This window comes from Danio rerio, chromosome 10, assembly GCF_049306965.1.
Source record: "Danio rerio strain Tuebingen ecotype United States chromosome 10, GRCz12tu, whole genome shotgun sequence".
NCBI classification, from domain to species: domain Eukaryota; kingdom Metazoa; phylum Chordata; class Actinopteri; order Cypriniformes; family Danionidae; genus Danio; species Danio rerio.
In genome coordinates, this window is record NC_133185.1 from 34251961 (window position 1) to 34275621 (window position 23661).

Genomic DNA, 23661 nt, shown 5'->3' on the forward strand with positions numbered 1-23661 from the left:
AACGTTACAGCAGAAATCGAGACTCATCAGACCAGGCAGCGTTTTTTCAAACTTCTGTTGTCCAATTTTAGTGAGCCTGAGCAAATTACAGGCTCGGTTTCCTGTTCTTAGCTGACAGGAGCGGCTATTTGCGTTTGATTATTTGAACGAGTGGTTATTTGAGTTACTGTTGCCTTTCTATCATCTTGAACCAGTCTGGCCATTCTCTGGCATTAACAAGGCATTTGCGCCCACAGAACTGCTGCACACTTAATATTTTATATTTTTGAGACCATTCTCTGTAAATTCTAGAGATGGTTGTGCGTGAAACTCCCAGTAGATCAGCAGTTTCTGAAATACTCCGACCAGCTTGTCTGGCACCAACAACCATGCCACATTCAAAGCCTCTTAAATCACCTTACTTCCCCATTATGATTATTGATTTGAGCTGCAGTAGATCGTCTTGACCATGTCTACATGGCTTGAGGTGCTGCCATGTAATTGGCTGGTTAGAAATTTGCATTATCGAGCAGTTATACAGGTGTAACTAATAAAGTGGCTGGTGAGTGTATAAAATATGTATGTGGGATAGCAGAGCACGGATGCTCCAGATCTGTTTGCTGTGATGGCCACTTGAGTTTAGTGAGATGTTCTGAAATCAGTTTTAAAGGATTTGAGCTTTTGTGATATGGAGCTTTAACCTGCTGAAAGTAGCCATCAGAAGATACACTCTGTACACTGTGGTCATAAATGCATGGACATAGTCAACAGCTCAGCCTTGGTGGTTAAATGATGCTCAATTGGTACTTAGGGACTCAGTGTGCCAAGAAAATATCCCTCACACCATTGTTACTTCTCCATCAGCATGAACCATTGATTCAAGGCAGGATGGATCCATGTTTACGTGTTGTTTATGCCAAATTGTGACCTCACTGCCGCCTGCCCCACAACACACACAAACAATTTTTAAACATGCTAGTCTTAATACTACTTTCTAATAACACATTTTGCAAATACACCAGTGGTCAGTTTAAAGTGCATTTTAAGGATTAACTACGGTAGGTTAGAGGTTAACTAGGTAAGTTAGGTTAATTAGGCAAGTCACAAATAAAATACACATATATACACAGAGGTGACTGAAGTATGATTATAAAATGTAAGTATATAAATATCTATGAAAGTAAACAATATGTAAACCTGATTTGAGTAATGAAACAGATGTAAACAATGTACAGTGTTTTTTTATTTTTTTTTTATTTTTTTTATTGTGCTTATTATGCAAAAAGTGCCTTGTGCAATTGGCTTATGTGCAAAAAAAAAAAAAAAAAAAAAAAAAATAGTGCAAAATCAATCCTACCTAATGTAATACCTGAACTGAACTACTACCTTAATAACTATTAATAAGCTGCAAATTATTTAATGTTAATAGTTAATGATTTATTAATAGTAAGAATTGTGCCTTAAAATAAAGTGACCATAAATAGTAAAGTTGTAGATCGCCATAATTTTGCCCCTTTTATAAGATGTAAAATAAGTGTTTGGTGTCTCCAGAATGCTTTTCCGTAGTTCCTGATTTAACATTAGAAACAAAAAAGGGACTTGATGATGTCTTTATACCACTTTAATATGGCTGTTCACACACTGTACTACACACACGTCTGTCTAAACAGCTTACAAAGGTTGATTTTGCATGACAGGTGGCTTTTAACATATTAGGGATAATTTAACTGTTCTTAGTCAACAAATGGGCTCACTCTGTGGTTAATTACAGCACCAAAACTGCCAACTGACTTCCATTTTGGCATTCAGTGCGTTTATTCAAGGTGGTGTGATTGTCAGTCATGACATCTTGAAAAACATGGCTGCCATAAGCCAGTGAAGTTTGAGAAGCATGGATGAGATGGGGTTGATGAAGGTCATTTGAAACAAACTCACTCGGCCTGATTGTCTGTTTACGAAAGTCATGTATCATTTCATACACGCATTCTCATATCATATATTAGATCTCCTTATTCTGAACATTGCCTCTTGAACTCCTGCCATAAATAAAACTTACTTAAAAGTACTTTTTTGTTCTAGTCCTAGATTTGTTTTCTCAACGGATTCAACAAATCTATTGTTATACAAACATCTAAATGCCCTAAATGAGTAATATAAAAAAAATAAAGACAGATAAATGTAATTTTGCAAGTATTTGCCACAGAACAAAATACAGAAATGTAGGTTAGTACACACAACATATGATTGTAAAGAAGTACACAAACCTGTGGAAAGTTCTTGGTCTTGGATGCCCTTACAAACTGATGTTAAAATGTTTCTACACATCTTATAGCTATGTAAACAACTTTTTAGAATAATTGTTACACATTCATGGAAATTACTGGAAACCTCAACATATTTCCCCCTTCATAATTTGACTTGGAATCTGTTTGACTAAGCTAACTAGAAATTTGTCTAATCACACGTTTTGACCCAGAAACACAAATTAATCTGTACCATGGCTGGCGCTCAAATCTCCAGCTTTTTTTGAGATACAAGCATGTGTTTGCCTGCTCTCTATCAATCTCATTTTTTCATACTGCGCTGGATTCATTTAGATGCCAGGGATTCAATCTAATAAATTGCCTCCGTTTAATTTGATATGCTGCCAGCTAGAGATTATGTTTGTTTTTAATCCAAAAGCCCATTTAGACAAAGGCTGGTGTGGAAACTACAAGTGAGTTCGAGTAGGTATTAAAAAGACATTATGTTCCCCTCTCTCTCTCTCTCTCTCTCTCTCTCTCTCTCTCTCTCTCTCTCTCTCTCTCTCTCGCTCTCTCTGTGTAGATATTCAGGAGTTTTATGAAGTGACCCTGCTGAACTCTCAGAAGAGCTGTGAGCAGAAGCTGGTAGAGGTGAATCACATGGCTGAGCAGTGGGAACACACTGCCACCAACTCAACATCACCCACAGAGGGTCCGCAGCCAGCCTCCACACCGCCAGAGGTGAGACATCAACTGGGCAAAATGCTTGCTTTTGTAGTCAGTTTTCAGTACTGCAGGGAGAAAAAAACTCAATGTAAGAGTTTTTTTTTTTCTTTTAAAGCAATTTAAAAAAAAAAAATTTTTAGCCATTCCATTTCTATAAAATATTTATTTATTTTTACATTTTTTAGTATAAGAATAATCAATGTTTTAGTGTATATTTTATATTTGGACTACTACTACACTTCAATTATGAAAATAAAGGTCTACATAAATCGAATGAGCAGCTATTTTCTTAAATTGTATCACTTAAAAATATGAAATGCAATGGTCTAACTTTAGCATTGAGTGAAGTCTCGGCTGGGTCAGTTGGCATTTCTGTGTGGAGTTTGCATGTTCTCCCCCTATTGGCGTGGATTTCCTTCGGGTGCTCCGGTTTCCCCCACAGTGCAAAGACATGCACTATAGGTGAATTGGCTGAACTAAACTGACTGTAGTGTACACTACCTGACAAAAGTCTTGTCGTCCATCCCAGTTGTACGAGCAAAACATAATGACTTCTAGTTGATCATTTGGAAAAGTGGCAGAAGGTAAGTTTTTCCAATGAATCATCTGCTGAACTACATCTCAATCATCACAAATACTGCAGAAGGCTTATTGGAACCTGCAATGACCCAAGATTCTCAGAGCAATCAGTCAAGATTGGTGAATGGAAAATCGTGGTTTTAGGTTACATTTATTATGAGGGCATGCAAGTGATCTGCAGAGTGGATAGCAACATCAACAGCACGAGGTATCAAGACATTTATACAGCCCATTACATTACAAACCATAGGTGAGGTTCAGGATAGCACTTCAGGATAGCTCGCCTCATACTTCAGCCTCCACATCAAAGTTCGTGAAAACTAAGAAGATCAAGCAGGGCTCGAAATTATGCACCCGAAAATTAATCTATACTAATAACTAATCCTCATAATATTTGTGCAACTGCATATTATGGTTGTAGTGCGACCTGTTTTGATTTATTTTCTAAAAACGTGCTGAATCGCTTTTCTCTGCCACTATATTGGTTCAAATTAGCTGTCAATCACTCAAAGTGTTCGGCTGTTAGATGACAGGGAGGGAGCTTTTATGAATGTGGAAAATGCAAACGGCTGAAGAGTGAGGGCGCCCGAATCTCGATTGCATTCACTGCGTGTTCAGCGCAAATGTTTGCTAAATGTAAAATCTAATACTATGCATATCATCGCCAAAGAAGCTCGTCTTTACTGAGTTCACACTGAAACTGCGGCTTATAACAAAGAGAGGTATTGCGCCGGTGGTCATCATGAGAATCTTGCTCGGCCTGCTCATATATTAGGTCGGCTGACTCGTCTGTTTTATTCCACAAACACAGAAGAATGAAAATCAGCTCAGACTAAACATTTAAATTGACACAAACTGAAACCAAAACTTTTAAAGAGTGATAGAAGTGAGACTTTTCTTACTTTCTTTTGTCTATTCTTACTTGAGATGTATATTATATTTCTATTTAGTTACTATTGACTGTTTTGCAGCTTTCAGCTTTGAATTGAATGATTTATTATAAACTTTCGTTTGTTTTGTAGCAGTAAAATTATTTATTAAATTGATATGCATGTAAAAAAACAGCAGTACAAAATAAATATTTCTTACTGCAATGCTTCATTTTTGTTTGATGCAAACCATAATTTTATTTTTCATAAAGAAACAGACTTTTTACAGCAGATAACTTGCATACATGCACATTCAAGGCAGCATGATAATGAGAAATGTAATTCATTGTTAGTATTATTGGGGCGAAGCAGTGGCGCAGTAGGTAGTGCTGTTGCCTCACAGCAAGAAGGTCACTGGGTCACTGGTTCGATCCTCAGCTCAGTTGGCGTTTCTGTGTGGAGTTTGCATGTTCTCCCTGCGTTCGCGTGGGTTTCTTACGGGTGCTCCGGTTTCCCACTCAGTCCAAAGACATGCGCTACAGGTGAATTGGGTAGGCCAAATTGTCCGTAGTGTATGAGTGTGTGTGAATGAGTGCTTGTGGATGTTTCGCTGAGATGGGAAGGGCTGGAACGGCAATCGCTGCGTAAAAATGTGCTGGATAAGTTGGGGGTTCGTTCCACTGTGGTGATCCCAGATTAAGGGACTAAGCTGACAAATGAATGAATGTTACTATTATTGTCATTTTCATCATCTGTTTCTGGTTTTTGTTAGTTTCTGGTTTTGTTAATTGATGTTGTTTTAAGATGCAATAAATCCCTTCAAATACAACTTGCAACTTTGCTCATTCTTTTTTTGTAGGTGCTCCTAAATCTTTTTTGGTGCTCCTAAACATTTGAAGTTAGTAAATAGAAAAGTTAATTTCGAGTCCTGTGAAGGTGCTCCAGGATTGGCCAGCCCATTTACCAGATATGAAATTTATTGAGCATGTCTGAGGTAAGATGGAGGAGGGGTTGAAGATCAATCCAAATTATCATCATGAACTCTGGGAGTCCTGCAAGAATGTGTTCTTTGCCATTCCAGATGACTTTATTAAGATATTTGAGTCATTGCAGACATGTATGGATGCAGTCCTTCAAGCTCATGGGAGCTTTTTGTCTTCTCCATGAATTTACATTCTATACTGTACATTATTTCTGTTAAGTAACAAGACTTTAGACTAAGCAAGGTCAGACCTTACTGTCCTAATTAAATAATTAAAAATCAAGAAATGCAATCTTGAGGCCCTGGCCTGTCATGTAAGCCATATCTGATACCAAATGATCAACTAGAAGTCAATTTATTATGTGTTGTTCCTAAAACTTGCATAATAAACAAGACTTTTGTCAGGTAGTGTATGAATGTGTGTGAATGTATGGTTGTTTCCCAATATTGGGTTGCGGCTGGAAGGGCATATGCTGTGTACAACATATGCTGGAATAGTTGGCGGTTCATTCCGCTGTAACCACCCCTGATAAATAAGGAACTAATCTAAAGAAAAGATTTACAAATGAATGAACTTTAGCATTCATGCAGTTCTGAAAACGTATCCTGACACAAAACAGTAGACAGCATCAATAAAAATGTCAGCAGGACTACATGCGAGACTGCTGTTGTGTGAACCACTCTGCTATGTCACAGTTTGGTTGGTCTCAAAATTACTGAGATTTAGTTACTGATAAATGGAAATAAATTTTACAGATCAACAACAGTCATATATTATTTTCTTAAAGCAATGCAGCAATAAAAAAAGACATGGTATCAACTTTTTTAAAAGACATTTAGTTCACCAACTATTTTACAGAATAATTTGAAAATGTGACAGTGTGCTTAAACGGGATATGTAAATTGAATAAACCAAATAAGCTGTATATGTGTGTGAATGAGTGTGTATGGATGTTTCCCAGTACTGTAGCAGCTGGAAGGGCACCTGCCACTGGATAAATTGGCGGTTCATTCCACTTTGGCCACCCCTGATAAATAAAGAAACTAGGCCGAAAAAAAAAAAGGATGAATAAATGATTTGCCCTTGTGCTTTGGCCACCCCTGATGAATAAAGGAACTAGGCGAAAAAAAAAGAAGGAATAAATGATTTGCCCTTGTGCTTTCCTCATCAAAAGCTACCGTACTACAAGAGGACTACATTTGCAAATGCGCCAATAATGGTTTGAGCAGGTTGTGGATTTTGGCTAATAATATTGCAAATAAAGTTCCATTTCTTACACTTACTGATCGTTTTGCCTCACAAGACCACGGTGTGTTATCAGGAGCCATGGCTTTTGATTTGGCCTTGTTTGCATGTGTTAAATTTTAGTCTAAATGCTTGTAACCATTCACTAAATCAATCACCAGTGACCACAAATTCAGCTAAAAATCTTCTTTTATGATCTACTGAAGCAAAAAAAAAAAAAGTCACTCACTTACATCTTTTTTGGGTGAACTGTCGCTTTACAGTAATCTATAAGCTAGTATCTCAGAAACAATGACATGTGAGCAATGATTTTCTTGACATCACTCTGCACCTCAGCTTGTCATTTCTTGTTCTTGTCCAATCAGATGCTCTCTAGAATATGAAGCTTTCCATAGCGGAAATCTGTCATTTCTTCATATTCATCAGTTTGTTGGACAGACCTATCTGGGGAGGGTTGTGTTTGTTTGGGTGTCAATTTCAAATATCAGCAGTGTTTCTCAGAAACCGCTTGCTGCATTGTAATAGAGGCCATGTCCCATGCTGCCACAGAGTACTCTGCCATGCCATGTCAAAACAGTCTGTGTTCTGGCAGAGCTAAAAACATATATTTTTGTTGTTGTTTATTTATTTATTTTTTTATCTTTTTGAAGTCGATTCCTTGTGTAGGCCAGTTGAAGGGAGGACAGTCCTCTTGGGGGAGGTATTTTTCTCAGCATAGAGACAGTGGACAAAAACTGCAGTCTCTCATCAAACAAGCCTCTGCCTTTTTATTTTGCTTTGCTGTTTTTGAGACAAAGTTGCAGTTGTTAACATACAGTAAAGCGAAAATATGAACGTTTCAAATTTGTTCTTGGAAATTTTTAAAAAGAAACATTAAAGTTCAGATTGATTTATTTTCCCCAATCTTGATAAATCTAAATACTAGTGTAAATCTAAATACTAAATATTAGTGCATAAACTAATTTGAAAAGAAAAGTGTAAAAATAAACGAATACTGGTTCGTTATTACCTGGTTCTGTAACAGCACAGCTTTCTTTTTCTGTCTGAAAAATATCTGCACAGTAGAGGCATCCTAAATTACATACTTATGCACTATTCTACACCATATTGTAGTATAAATAGTGTAAGTATTGCATTCACACTGAAAACTCTCAAAATAATAAGAGCACTTTAACAGTTCAAAGAGTTGTAGTATTACAACTAACGGATACACATTATGGACTTACAGCAATGATTCTTCAATGGCTTGTGAAACTATTCTTTATTCAGCAGCTCCCAGGTTGATTGGAAACAAGTATGCTGATATTGATGCAAGTGATGTGGCCGGACAGTGCAGGGCTCGGTTGAATGAAAGTCCTTAAGCAAAAAATCCCTCAGTTTAAGGTTAAGACAGAGTAGCCTTAGTAAAAATTAGTTTGCAAGGTGAGAGAAAAAAAAAGATCAACTTAAGAAATTCAATGCTGCCATTAAGTATTTCCCCTTAGTCTTTAGTAGCCATTCCTCTTAAAACATTTTAGGGACCTAATCAGCTCCCTTGAACAAATGAGACTTAGAATGCAAGCATTCCCACCCAAATAAAAATTTCTAGATTAAAGACTCACAAGACTGTAGATAAATGATTTAATAAAACCATTTAATATATAAACTAATATACAGTTGAAGTCAGAATTATTAGTATCTACTGTGCCACTGCTTCGTCCCGTACCATAATAATAATTAAACAGAATTACAAAAAGCAGAATAATAATAGAATGACAGTCCTACTGATGACATGTTAGGGCTTTTCAAAATGAATTAGTTAACCCTGGGTCATTATAAATCCTGGATAAGCCGAATCAATGGCTAACTTGTTTCATATTGTTCATTATGCTCTGTGGTTAATAATTAATCAAGTGTATTCATTTGCTGACATTTGACAGCTTTTCGCCCAATCGCTGCTTGTTTACTGCCTAAATATTAGGTACAGCGTTTCCATGAATATGAAGCACACAATAAAAACGATAATCCAGGGTTAAGAACACTGTAAAAAGCCAGATTGTTGAGATCAGTACAAGAGACATTTATCTTCCGCGGATTAAAATTCAGATTTCCATTTAATCTTAATGCCACTATTAATTTAATATTAATCTTTTTGTCTCTGGCTGTAAAAGCATGCTTACTGTCTGTTTGAGTTCTTGTCCATCATGAGATGAGCTGACGTAAAGCAGAAAGGCCTCTGACAGCATAATTAAATGGAATAAATGAAGTTGTAGATATGTGAAGAATACAAATGGCTCCACGGGACTCCAGGCAGTCAGCTTTCTTTGTCCTGCTGGAGAATTCAGCAGTGCTTTTCAGGACTGCTGACACATCAGCGCTCACAAAAGCATAAAACATGCCAATCAAACACCTCCCGATAAAATGGTACACGCGTACTAGAGTCTATGTGATTAATGACTGCAATTTTCTGAGAAAGTGAGCTTATGTTGGACTGAAAAGAGCCTCAGATGAGATTCTTGTTGCTCAGGTTGCATAAAAAAATGCATAGCAGAAAACGTGTTCTGTTTTCAATTACTGCATAACTCGTTTAAAATAAGCATATAAAGTCACCATCTATTGCTGTGAGTTTTATTTATTTATTTTTTTCTGTAGTATTTTATCAAGTTGATGTGTATTATTGTACCATTTTTTTTGCATTCAGCCACTAGGGGGAAGCTCTGTGTGAGCTCTATGTCTTCTGAGACTGAAACACTGGAATCACAACTTGAGGATGTTTAAATTTGAAGAGATCCTTATTAGGCATTTAAATGTCAATATGCTCATATTATGCGACTTTTTCAGCCAGTGCATCACACTTAAGATCATGCTATTACTCTGAAGATCAGCTCATCAAAATCAACAGCTTACTTACTTAACTGATATTGTTTAAATAACAGCAAAGACTTTGGGTGCCTTGAAGTGCTAAATTTTACAGATCTCAATGAGGTATTTAAGATTAAATGGATAATTGAATACATTAAAAATAAAGAAGCTTTGTGTCATATCTTTCCGAATTTTATATTTTACTCTGTGGGTGGCATACATTTTCTTTTAAAATGTAACTTTTCCATTGATAAAATCACAATTAAATTGGCAAGTTTTCATAAGCAGAAACTTCTGGCTTGGCAGTTGGTCTATAAACATAATTTTAAACCTTATCGGTATTTTCTGTGGAATAATAAAGATCTCTTGTACAAAAGGAAATCTATATTAATTCAATCATGGTATGACAATAAAATATTTACAGTCAGGCAATTACTTGATGAACTTAGATTGCTTTTGCCATACTCAGAATTCGTACAAAAAATTTAAGTTCCTGTAAAACCAAAAGACTATATGCTGTTATTTTTGATGTAATACCAAGTAAAGTTGTATCACTGTTGTGTTTTGCAACTATTAAATAGTTTTAAAAATCAAAATGAATGGGGAAATAAACATATTTCTGTCTTTGTGTATCAAAATCACATGGGTCTCCACTTTTGCTATGGCCTCCTTTGGCTTTAACAAACTCATCTTTTAGGTTTTTTTCAAACTTTTTTCCCTTTTAACCGTTGTTGAAATTTCTAGTCAAGAATTATTGGTCATCTGGTTATAAAGATGTCTGTACAGGCGTACCTGTTTTAGACAAAATATCTTCAAAGTGATTTATTTTCAACTTAGATCAACTCAGAGCGGTGCTGCCTAAACTGTTCGCTGGAGTCTCAAAAAATAAAGTGCGCTCCACCAGCCGAAATCATGCTGCGCACACCCAAAGCAAACCTACAAAAGACATACACAATGTGCAGGGCGGGGTGCCCAAATATCAGAATTGAGAATCACTGCCATAATGAGAGAACATATTATTTTGCTTGGTGTTTTGGAAGATACTAGTGTTCAGTTTAAAGTGCAATTGACCCTTCACAAAGCCCTGTCCTCCTTAGTTACCGTTGCTACGCCTGTCAAGCTTTCGTGCCTGGTACGTCTATTACAATGTGCCGGTGTCAGACATTCCCAGGGATATAATTAGTAATTTTTGGCAAACTAGTGAGAAATCCGAGAAAGCCAGACAAAGAAAGAACTGCAGTATGCATTACAGGGGTATATTCAAGACATAATAGGCAACCGATTAGAAAATAACTTGATGAAATTGAAGCTAGGATGGCCTAGCCGCCTCATACGCTGACCATTCAACAGCTTAGTTCATGCACAGCACAAGAGGTAAAATTTAAAAAAAAATCTGTTAATAATTAATTAAACCGTGACTTCTCTTTTTTTTTTTTTATTCAAAAAGCCTGAAAGATTATTGATGTGCAATGAAATATAGCGTTAACCAACAAGATTTATGCCGAATATTAGCATCATTTACCCATAACAATGTACAGTACAAATAACTGTCAGTATGTTTGTGTACGATTTATCCAGTTTCTATTCTAATTTGCAGTTAAGTTGAATAAATAAATAAATTGAAATGCAAATCAAAGTATAAATAGCAAAAGTAAGCAAATAGATTTTCCCTTCCAGCTAATATTAATTCGACACCAAATAAAAAGCAGAAAAAGCTGACACTAACCCGGTATAACATCCTCACCAATGACTAAATCTCCAAAAGACTGACGAACACATTGGTGAATTGTAGCTCTGACATGGACACGAGGCTTATAAATGACTGAAAAACAGCTGCGGGTGAAGTATATTGATCGCAAGTGCTCAGATTGTGATCACATCACGGTTTTGTTCTGTTGATATGTAATTTCAAATATTCGTAGCTTGAAACAGATGGAAATATGACTGCTATTGTATGACTACTATGACGAAGGCTTAAACAGAGCAGTGCTCATAATATTGAGTAAAAAAAAAAGAGAAAAAGACAGCTGGGAAACATAACCTGCTTTGAATTTTTGTAGGAAAAACAGTTTAGATCTTTTTACTGTAAGAGCTGTGAATTATTGCCGTCTAGCACTGAATATGTCCGGAATATCGAAACAAAACAAAACTCTGCTCCTTTAGCACCCCACACAGAGCTTGATTCACGCTGGCATTCCTCCCCTTGGGTTTTAGGTTTTGAAAGGGGAAAAAGTTACACCACCCAGTCCAAACTTTAAGGAGACCGGGTTTTAGATTTGCACAATACATATGCACAACGCTTTGGCTTGTTTCCCTCGCTCGAAAGCTGGACATTGCTAAGCCACGATTGGTGGGTGGCAGTTTTTGGGTGTGGCTTAGCGAAGGGTCAAGCTTAATTTGGTTTATTAGCTAGTTTTAGACATTAGTTATTGGACATCAGTGATTTGTTCTGTAGATATTCGAAAAGTAAATAAAGGGGCTGATAATATTGAATATTCATTGTCCACTTTCCCACTTTCTCCAGAAGAAAAATCGTTTTGTCTTCAATTGTGCACGTTATAAAGTGTTTTTTTTTTTTTTTTTTCTTGTCCTCAGTTGAAAGAGGACAGCCGGATGGAGCTGACAGTAAAAGAGCCTGCTGTAGGATGCGCCAATACAGAGGTGAGAAACCCTAAACACACACACACACACACACACACACACACACAATCTCTCTCTCTTCCCACATTCTGCTCAGTTTTCTAACAGATGCAGATAGTCATATGGCATTGTTGACATGTTGGTATGCATGACTAATTCAGCCAAAGAGGTTTTTCCTCCGGATAATTTATGTCCATTCGAAGGGGGACCTCAGACTGTTGACAAGTGCTACATTGATTAGAGTTTTGAGAAGGGTTCTACATGACACTTCAGTCAATAATCAGAATCAAAATATAGAGCGCATTTTTTGAGTGCTTGAGTGTTTTTATTTTCTATACTTATTTATTGTTTGTTTTACTGTTTAATTTCCATATTTCCTGTCAGTTTTTCTTAAAACAGTATTATTTTAGCACTGAATTACTACTTTTTTTTTGTTTTTTTAGGTAAATTTTATTTTAATAATGTTAATGTATTGTTATATTATTTGTATATTTTATTTGAATATTTTTTATTCTAATGTAAAATCTAATTTAATTTTAATATCAATAACATTTTTTCATCTATATGATATTTTTATATTTATCTGAAAAAAGGTGCGAAGCAGTGGCGCAGTAGGTAGTGCGGTTGCCTCACAGTAAGAAGGTCGCTGGGTCGCTGGTTCAAACCTTGGCTCAGTTGGGATTTCTGTGTGGAGTTTGCATGTTCTTTCGCGTGGGTTTCCCCCACAGTCCATAGACATGCGGTACAGGTGAATTGGGTAGGCTAAACTGTCTGTAGTGTGTGTGTGTGTGTGTGTGGATGTTTCCCAGAGATGGGTTGTGGCTGGAAGGGCATCCGCTGCGTAAAAACTTGCTGGATAAGTTGGCAGTTCATTCCGCTGTGGCGACCCCAGATTAATAAAGGGACTAAGCCGACAAGAAAATGAATGAATGAATGAATGAAAAAAGGTGGGAAAAGTAAAAATAGCCAAACAATATCATATTGCATTCATGATTGTCAAAAAATATTAAAATTCCTACCAAACATTATTTAAATTAGTTTTTGCAATATGAAATATATCATATTTGAAAATTTGACACTGCAAATCCATTTTATGCTGTCCCCAAACCTTCCCACACATTTGACTGTCTCATTATTTTGAAAAGTCCACCTGGACTCCCTCATTCAGTCATTTAGTCCATTCAGGGTAATTTGTTGAGAAATAAATGAGAGAGAGAGAGCTTGTTGCAGTATTTAACGCAGGTATTGAAGTTATCTGTGCAGCAGAGCTGATCAGTGACAGCGGTATTCATGAGAGACTTGTCCTCTCTTAGAAAGCGCTTTCTTAATTACCTCTACACTGAGTGGCAAGGGAACTCCACGCTCCATTGGGACTTTAAATATAACAGAAAAGAGGCCTTTATAAGTAAGATATGCTTTCACCTCATTTAAACATCTGCCTTTTTAAAGACACCTGAGACAACAATTGAACATCTGGCATTTTTGCATTCATTTAGACTTTTATACAAATAAAATGATCTTTGCAGTGAAAGTTGGCTTAAAAATCACATTTAAAACCGCATTATATAAGCATTCATTCATTCGTTCATTCGTTTACCTTGATTACAGTCCTCATCCATCATGCTGGTTAGCAGTATCCAGCTGAGAAGTGTAGTTTGCATATAATCGGTTATTTCGACATTACATTCAGTCTGTAATCTTTGTATTTCACTCAGTGAAATGCATGAAACTAATGGAATATGACAGAGATCATGTGTTAAAGTGAAACAGAGTGGAATTAATAAATCACTGAAAACTGGCTACGAGTCACTGCTCTCTCTCTGCTATCTCTGATGCAATCAGCCTGTTTTTTGTTATTATTTTAGTGTTGTTTTGGGCTGATTGTTGAAATGTATTCACTTACTGGATCATTGGACTGAACATTTTTCCAGAGTTTTGCAGTTTAAAGGGATTTTTTTTAACCAGGTTAGATGGATTTCTTGGGGGTTTGCACGAGCTGTGTAGAAGTGCAGTGTAATAATATAGACCAGTGCTTCTCTTACATAAACTTTGCTTGGGCGGGGAATTTATTTTTTGGACATTTTGTGAAATTCTTATTTGTTTACTATTATAATCATCCTTTAACACTTTTTCTTTTGTACCCGTCCAATATAACTAAACATTCCTGATCGATTAAGTAGTGGAAAATTTTCTCTTGTTTTGTTCTGTGCACGAGACCTGTCAGCACTTCCACAGACACTGCTATAGCTTTGCAGACTCACAGATATGTGCCTTTTTGGGACTTAAAAAGTTTGTCGGGCCCAGGTTTCTAAATCTCCTAAAATGTCTAGGAGTTAACCTTTGCTTTCGCTTTCTAAAGCTTGTATGTGTCTGACAGCGCGCACAGCCGTGAGAACGAGAAGAAAAAGTAAATAATATATTCTCTAATCTAAATGTCTCAGAAACATTTTACTATATACTCGGAGAAGACGAAATGACTGGTCTAAACTGGCTGAAAATGTACATTATTAGTGGTTAATCAAAGCATTTGCCTTATTAAAATAATTTACAAGTTTTAATCTTGTAATTATGATATTTTTTAGCGATATTGTCTGTTTTTATTCTCTTTTCGGTCATTTATTTCTCTTTTGCTTATTTTATTAATTTGATGATGTTATTAAGTAGGCTATTTTTATATACTTGTCTGAAATGCTTTGGCAATGGAATTGGCTTTGATCTTGAAAGCAAGAGAAGCTAATTTTACCTGTCAGTTGGGGCACATGGCTCCTGGATAGCAAAAAAGTGAGAGAATTTGTGTACTTGTACTTGTGTAATTTTTACTTTAACCCATTGAAAAGAAACAGTGTATAACAGTGTGATAAAATATTGTTAAAATTAAATTATGTTTTGTTTGTTGCATATAGGCAACTATTAATGTGATGTGGATAAATGGTGTGTTTCAATCCGGCTCCCATCCGGCTGTACATTCTCTGGAATTACTGCCTTGGTCACACTTTATTTTAGTGGCCCATTTGTTGAACTTAAGTTACATTGCATCTACATGTCCACTAATTCTCATTAGATTGCAAGTAGACTGTTAGGTTGGGGTTGGGGTTAGGGTTAGTGTAAGTTGATATGTACGTAAAGATTCTTATAGTCAGTTAAATGTCTGTTGAAGGAGCAGTATCAACAGATATGAAGCTCACAGTCTACTAATACTCAAATAGACCATCAAAACAAAGTGTTACCACTAGGCATGAGCTGGTTTAAAATTCTGACGGTATGATAACCTTGGATAAAAATGTCACACTTTCATGGTTTCACGGTATTGTGATTACAGCTGTAAAATATATTCATTTTAAATGTTTGGGTAAAAAAAAGAATTCCCCTTTGAACACAATATGTTTTATTTTGAGAAGCATTTAAATATTTTAGAACAGTAAACTTGTCCAGCTAATTAAATAATATAAATAATTGAATTTATTAATTTTAAAAACACAGACTTATTTACAATTTATAAAAAGCATCTTTGGATATCTTTTCTGCTGAAGATACTGTTGTCTTAAAAAATTAAAACGGTGAATAAAAAATCTTACACATACCTTAGGAAGGGTATAGCAGAAAATATTGGAGGTTTTAAAACATTGACTTTTCCAAACCACGGTATACCTTGAAAGCAGTTATCGTCCCATGCCTAGTTACCACTTACTTTACCTACACTATAAAAAAACTATTTTGTGAAAGATATTGTCACAATGAAATAAACTTTCTCATCCTGTAAAGTAATATTTTGGTCTTTCCGCCCCTCCCCAATAGAGGTTTATTCTACCAAATGTTGTTTCTTAACCCTTCTGAAGTCAGAACATTGTTATTGAGTTGTCTAAAACATTAATCTAAACTGGTCTGTAAACATGGCATATTTTTGGTATTTTAACAAATGACAATGTTATGCTCTAAATGACAAGTTTTATTTTATTTTTTTTATGTAAAATTAAATGTTGTCAGTACTTGGTAGAACAAAACAAAATGTAATTTTAGTAAAATGTAATTTTACTCAAACACATTTCAATAAATCATAAATAAAGATACACTGAGAATGTTCAAGTACTCTTTATAGCAGAAACATACTATAGAAAGCATATATCAATATTACAATAAAAGTATGTAATGTCATTGGTTTTCTAATAATATGTTTTTTTTTTATTTTGAGTATTTTAGAAAGTTAGCTTTGGAACTGGGATTTCACATGAGTCTAGTAGTGGCATTTGCCTGCATTTTGTCTCTACCATTAGTGGGTGTTTTGGCTCAAAGATTGAACTGTGTTTGTGTGTGGAGCCTAATTTTGCCTGTTCACCAGTGCAGCTCTCATCTTGGGGGCGTGTTGATCTCCAGTAATTGCCACTACTGTCTAACTCCACCAGCTTGGATGCTCTCAGCATTTACACAGCAATAGGAAAACATTTGCTTCTATTCCAATGAAACATAGAGCAAGAAGGCATACAGAAATACCAAAAGGCATTGCAAAGCAAACCGATTTCATCCCAGGGTGCGTAAGAATGCTGACCTTGTGTCAATTTAAATTCAGACATGCTCTGTATTATCACAAGGCTCTAGTCGATCTGTGTTATTAGTGACCCAAATCTACTCAAGACCAAACCAAGGACTCTGAGACATCTGTGGTTTTTGTGTTTTTTTTTTTTGAAAAGAGGGCAGAGCCAATTATAGGCAGGCACAAAGACAAATCCAAATATAGCTGGGATAATACAGAAAGACTAGATTCGTGGAAGTCCAGACAGCAGGGTGGAGGTCGTAACGAGAGCTTTCACATTTTTTTTTTTTTCTGAATGAAAGTGGTGACTCCCTCTTTTGTTCCTCAACACCTGAGGTAATTTGCAGCACCTCATCCTACTCGTACATTCACACACTCTTGTGGCTCAATCAGATGTTACATGTGTGCACATGGTTAAGCAGCAGATGTGCTGTCTGTAAGCGTTTACAACTGCTCTGTGCCTCAGGTAATCAAACAGTCTTGCATGATACCCCTGTTCACTATAAAAATGCTGGGTTGTTTATATCCACTTTGAATTGAATATGGACAGACACAATCTTTGGTTACATTTTTCAAGTTTAAAGAGTAATTTTTAAAGTGTTGTAGTTAAGAGAGACAGTGATCAAGCTAATTTGGTGGATGGGGGTGATTCTCTTTTATGAGAAGTGCCATGGGATTTTTAAAGACCACAGAGGTAGGAACTCTGTTTAACGTCTCATCCAATAGACGATGCCCACTGACAGTTTGGTGTCCCCTTCAATTTTTCAGATTGATTGCAATTGACCTATCAGTGTAAGCTCACACTGCTTAGTTACTGTTCCTCACCCAAACGAATACACTAGTCAAGTTGCTAACTGTCCTAAAATGTCAGCTGTCAACTGTGAAAACTTTGTCCTAAAATGCTTTTATTTTTAATTTTATTATTAAGCATGTAGTTGAAAAACAGTAAGTACATGATGTGAAGAATTTAGTTTAATCTGCTGTAAATTTAGTATAATAAATGATGTAATACAGTTTATACAAACAACCATAACATTACACTAATCTCAGCCCCATTAAAAAAAAAAAAAGTATGATAATTGTTATGACTTTAAAGTTTTAACATGGCCACAGCTATATCACCCTGCAGCCCAAGACCCGTTACTCACTGATGCTAAGCAGGGCTGAGCCTGGTCATTACCTAGATGGGATACCCCATGAGAAAACTAGGTTGCTGTTGGAAGAGGTGTTAGTGAGGCCAGCAGGGGGCCCTCGATCTGAAAAAATTGGAAGGGGACACCAAACTGTCAGTGGGCATCGTCTTTCTGATGAGACGTTAAACAGAGTTCCTACCTCTGTGGTCTTTAAAAATCCCATGGCACTTCTCATAAACGGGAATCACCCCCATCCACCAAATTGGCTCGATCACTGTCTCTCCAATCCACCTATAGCTGGTTGTGTGTTGAGCGAACTGGTGCAATTGTCCTTAGGCTGCCGTCGCATCATCCAAGTGGATGCTGCACACTGGTGGTGGTGTGGAGAGACCCCCCCCCTAATGATTGTGATGTGTTTTGGGTGTATGGCCAAATATGATAAATGCGCTATATAAATACACATTACTTACTTACTTACTTACTTACTTACTTACCTACTTACTTACCTACTTACTTACTTACTTAACTCTAGGGGTTAAAATAGGTAACTTTCGAAGTGACTCAGTTTGTGGTGAGTTGGTGGCAAAATAGCAAAATGACAACCAAATCATGCAAAAAAAGTGAATTTATTTACAAAAGTGAAAAGTCAAACAACAAAATATTATATACACAAATCTCACAAAAGAAAATAAATCAATTAATGTGTGTTATGAATTGGGAAAGGAGAATTAAGTGGCGCCAAATAAAAGAAAGCAATATAACAAAAACCCTAAAGCTAGCTGAAAATTTACTCTGTAAACTATCTAATAGAATATAAACACAAAACACTTTCAGTGTTTGCACGCTATAAATAAACTACTTATCTAACTAAAGATATGCCGAAAACTTACAGCGGGTGGCCAGTGTGTTTAGACAGTGGAATTTTCTGCGTGTTGCGAGGTGTAGGTCGCATGACATCTAAACTCCTCAATTCCCAGGGGAATTCAGACACCAAAGATCAGGGATCGCCAAATACACACATGCAAGACGGTAACAGTGACCAAAGCTGAAAGAAGAACAAAAATCCAAACTCTGAAGTCGTATCAACAAAATAACTCAAAACACAAGCCAAAACAAACACAAAAAGACTAGCAAGAGAAAAGCAAGCAAGAGAGAACGAGCTTCCCCTCTCGCGTCGCTTTAAACTTTGAGCCTCCTTCCTGATTGGCAGCAAAGGTGATGGCGTTGCAGGCAGTAATGGAGAGTGACGTCTACACAGACGAATGGAAAACTGGAGTGGGCGATCCTGAGAATCTTTACACAGAGAGAGAGAGAGAGCGCGAGAGAAAGATCAGTGATTGGCAGATTGGTAGTCTGAGATAAATGAGCGTAACCTTAAATCTGTTTGACAGTCTGGAGGAAAGTGATGAGATCATAAAGTGTGGTCCAAAAATAAGTCAATGGGACTTTTCCAAATTTTCAAGGTCAGTTTTCAGAAAACTGCAAGTCAGATCAGATGGAAAAGATAAAGCAACCAGAGTCAGACCAGTTTGGGGTTTGGTGCTTTAGTGGTTGTAGTATGAACAGTCTAGGAGGAAATGCAAATTAGTCTCAGAAAAAGAAGAAGACGGAAGAATAATAAGTTTATGTAGTATAACAGTATGTTGGCTTTCTTAAGCCATTATAAATATGATATTTTGAATAATATGATAAATTATTTATATTATATTTAATTATTATATACTACTATCTATTGTGTGTACTGTGCTCTTGTTATACATGTATGTTACCTTTTTATGTAAACTTTATAAATGCTTTGGCAATACATTTGTAACATTTGTCATGCCAATGAAGCAATTATTAAATTGAATGTTGAATTGTGAACACAAGCAAAACATACAGGCACGTGATTTTGGCCGTAACAATAATTAATGAAGAAAATGTTTCCTAAAATGTTTTTGATGCATTTTGTACATATTTTGTACAGACTAGGTCTTGTCAAGGAACATTTAAGTGGGACTTAAATATGCCTTGGAGGGATATAAAAATAATTTAAAAATAAATATTGTGGGTTTATTTGTAGATTAGGGTTTACTGATCACTATGTAAACAGATGAGATACCTCATGTTATTATCTTTGCTTGTGGAAATTAGCTTAGCTAAAGTTAAGGAATTAGGAAGAGTAGTTGAATTCACTGAAAACAAACTTAGCTAAACCAAATGTTTACATCCTTATTGATTCTCTGGATGTTTAGTTTTATTGTTTGGGTTTAATTCCATTGATCATCCTCTTTGAATACATTACATTAACATTTAGTCGTTTAGCAGACGCTTTTGTCCAAAGCAACTTACAATTGAGGAGGCTTTCAGCGAATCAACAAGAAGAGGCAATACACAGTGCTAATTATACAAAGGAACTGTTTATGCTCAGAGCATTAGGGGCTAAAGTTAGGAGGGGGTAGTGTGTGGTTTGTTTAGTATAGAGAAGTGTGTTTCTACATGTGGTTTGTCAAGCCCACTCACATGCGTTTTTTTTTTTATTATTATTTTTTTTTTTTAATCATGAGTGATTGTAAGAAAGTGTTCAGTGCAAGTGTCGTTTACAATGACAGTGAGCTGAAAATCTAGAAACAGTCTTGCAAACATCCCAGGAAAATTATTTAAACTTTTTATTTTTTACTTTTTTGCATAAACACTGTCAAGCTAAAAAAAAAAAAACCCTATGGCTCAAACATTAAAATGTCAGAATTTCAGTCCGCATGCAACTGATGCTCAATTACCATTTGTTCATTTATGTTTAATGAGAGGGGTTAAAGATAACGGCATGGGAGAGGAGGGATTTATAGGTCAGTGGTGTGTCATGCTAAATCAGACTCATCCACTGAAAATGAGCTTGCAACTAAATATCGAGGGAGATGATGACGCCAAGTCTGGGGCCGAAATAAAATTGTAATCTTTGTTACCCAAGAGGTTTACTTTTTGTATATCATTGTCCTCATTAAAGCAGCATGTACTGTAGTGAGGATTGTGGGTCTGTCCTTTTGACCCGGGGATGGATGATTGGAGGGTAAACAGGGCTTGAATGATGAGCTTAAACTCTTAGTTTTTGTTCCAAAGAAAAACAAACAGTACTTTAAGGGATTTAGCTTGAGAAAGAAAATGAAATAAAAGCAGTCTACATGCATGTCAATGAGTGTGCATCTGTGTGTGTATTGCTGGCCCGTAGCCAGCAGTTGTTTGTAGCCCCCACTGACAAAAGGTCCAGAATCTGTCACATGAGCTCATTTTTTTTCCTATTTTGACTGCTATTCCAACATAAATTGTGAAAATAACCCATCAAAGAAGGCTTTAGGACCAAGCAGAATCCTTTGTTGACTGTCGTGACTTCAGCTAATCCATTTTGGCCTGTGCTAACAATTATTTTTCATAACATCTCTGCTAGAAAACATTTAATCTGATGAAAGCCAAGTCATCTTTCACTACTGACCTACTGTATTGATAAATAGAGAAAACGAGAAATAGAGAAAACTTTTATTATAAATCTTGGACCTTATTCATGGAACAAAAAAGGATCAATAAAAAGGTGTGAAGCACCAAAGGCGGCCCATATTAAAGTTGATTTTTATACTAATCGGGTTATTGTTATCTATGAATTTTCAAGTTAGCTTTTTTACAAGAGAAAAATCTTGAAAAATTGTAAAGCTCTACAATATTATTGTTTATTTTTTTATTCAAATAGCCAAATTCTAACTGAATGTGCTGGCCAGATTGTTATTTGCCTAATAAATTAACATAAGCTACAGTGTCAATGAATAAAAATAACATATTCTGTTTTTTTTTTTCTCAATGATAAATCATGTAATTATTTATTTATTTATTTATTATTATTTTTTTTTTTCAAAATCTTTTAGAAATTGTTTTGGAACCTCAAAAAATTTGGTTCTGATGACCATCTGGTAAGTTATTTATTATTTAATAAATAATAATTAAATAGAGAAGGAGGTGAATAACTGCATAAAGGTCTACTTTTTGAAAAAAAGAACCACCCCTAACACCAGGCTGGCTACAGGCCTGTATTGTAATACATTTTAGGAGACATATTTGAGAAGTGATATAGGGATTTTGAATTTAGGTTTTTCTTTTTTTTTTCTTTTCTTTTACATTTATTTTATTACTATGTATTAATACTAAGACAACCAAACATGATTATATTAGAAAATTCAGATTTTTCTGGTAAGTAACTGCAAGCAATTTACATACAAAAGTACTAGGCAAATATTAATTATCATTAATTGTATCTTTAATAAAAGTTTGTTTTGGCATAATATATGTGTGTGTAATAGGGTTGTGCGATGTTGAACAATTTGGCATCGTACAATATCTAATGTGAAACATCGCACTGATGCCATTGTCGTTGTAGGCGGGGGGTGAGGTTGGTTGTTAAATATCAATGAACTCATAACGAATTAATTAATTGTAGCCGTTTTCACTACCTGACCCACATGGTCTTTGCTTTACCCATAACCAAACCATAAATGAATAAAATTACAAACAAATGACCAACTGTCAATCGCTTTTATTCCTGCGGGACTCTGGCATGAATAGGCACAGTGATCTGTGTCGTTCTAATGGTTTTTCCCATAGCTGGTGGAGGAGTCGAGAGTTTGGTTGGAGTTAACTGTAGTGCATACATTTTCATTGTTTTCACTGCAAAATCCTCACCGTGTGCGCGGATTTAGGAGAAATTTATGCAGAATGCATCTTTGCACCTAAAAACTGCAAACGCTGCACTCAGGAACAGATTAAAACGGTTGTCATGTGAACTTGCTAAAGTAAAAAAAGCCTGCAATGCTTGCCCCACCTTTGTGCTCTTTTTATTGGCTCACTGCTCTAGAACTGAACGCAATTGATTGGTTAGTATCAGCTGTCAATCACTCAGTCAATGCCTTCTGCCTTTAGATGACAGGAGCTACAACCGCGAAAATGTGAAGCGCTGAAGATGAGAGATTGAAAATAACACTGACAGATTTACCTAAAGTTACTAATAATGGCACATGTTATTAGTGATCATGTGCTGAATGTTAATCCACCATTTGCACTTTTCCGAGAGTGGATAAAAGACTTCCAGTGTTTCAAGTCCGCTATGAAAATGACTAAAGACATTCACTTTAAAGTTTGTGGGATGGGGTTTACATGGTAACAGCGTTTGCCACTAAATCTACACGATTTAAGTGTGAGAGGTGCTATATAATCCTTCATTCATTCCTCACGTTGCTGTCAACCGTGCAAGTGGCAGCTATATGTAACTAATAATAAGTTATGTATATCAATATAAATGTGGGGCGGGACGATGGATTGTGATACCGGCTCAGCATCGTAAAATTTGTCGGTCATCGGCATGCATATATTTGGGAAAATGTTTATTAATATTTAGATATAAAATATCTTTTATAAATTATAAAGATTATAAAAAATAAAGATACAGATTATATATAAATGCAAATATTTATGAAACAAAATAGTTTTGATTAGTTTATATATATGTGTGTGTGTGTGTATCACACACACACACACACACACACACACATATATATATATATATATATATATATATATATATATATATATATATATATATATATGTATGTGTATGTATATATAAATATATAAATATATATATATATATATATATATATATATATATATATATATATATATATATATATATATATATGTATATGTATATATATGTATATATATATATATATATATATAATGCACACATAAATATTGTCAAAGCAAACTTTTATTTTGAATGTAATTTGATTTTTGCCCAGCACTTATAACAATTTGACCTTTAAAAAAAGTGTCTTTAACATGCAGCATCAGATTGCCTAAGTTTGTATTTTTTTAAGA

The 23661-nt window shown here is 35.6% G+C and overlaps 1 protein-coding gene across 39 annotated transcripts in view; it reads left to right on the forward strand.

The window, feature by feature from the left end:
• Nucleotides 1-23661, forward strand: part of dlg2 (discs, large homolog 2 (Drosophila)) — a 426869-nt gene that overhangs the window by 43785 nt on the left and 359423 nt on the right. For all 39 annotated transcript variants that reach the window (XM_009305412.5, XM_073913862.1, XM_073913864.1 and 36 more), the window contains exons 3-4: nt 2806-2963; nt 12061-12126. In XM_009305412.5, the coding sequence (XP_009303687.1) occupies nt 2806-2963; nt 12061-12126 (224 nt within the window). The remainder of the gene's footprint in view (nt 1-2805; nt 2964-12060; nt 12127-23661) is intronic.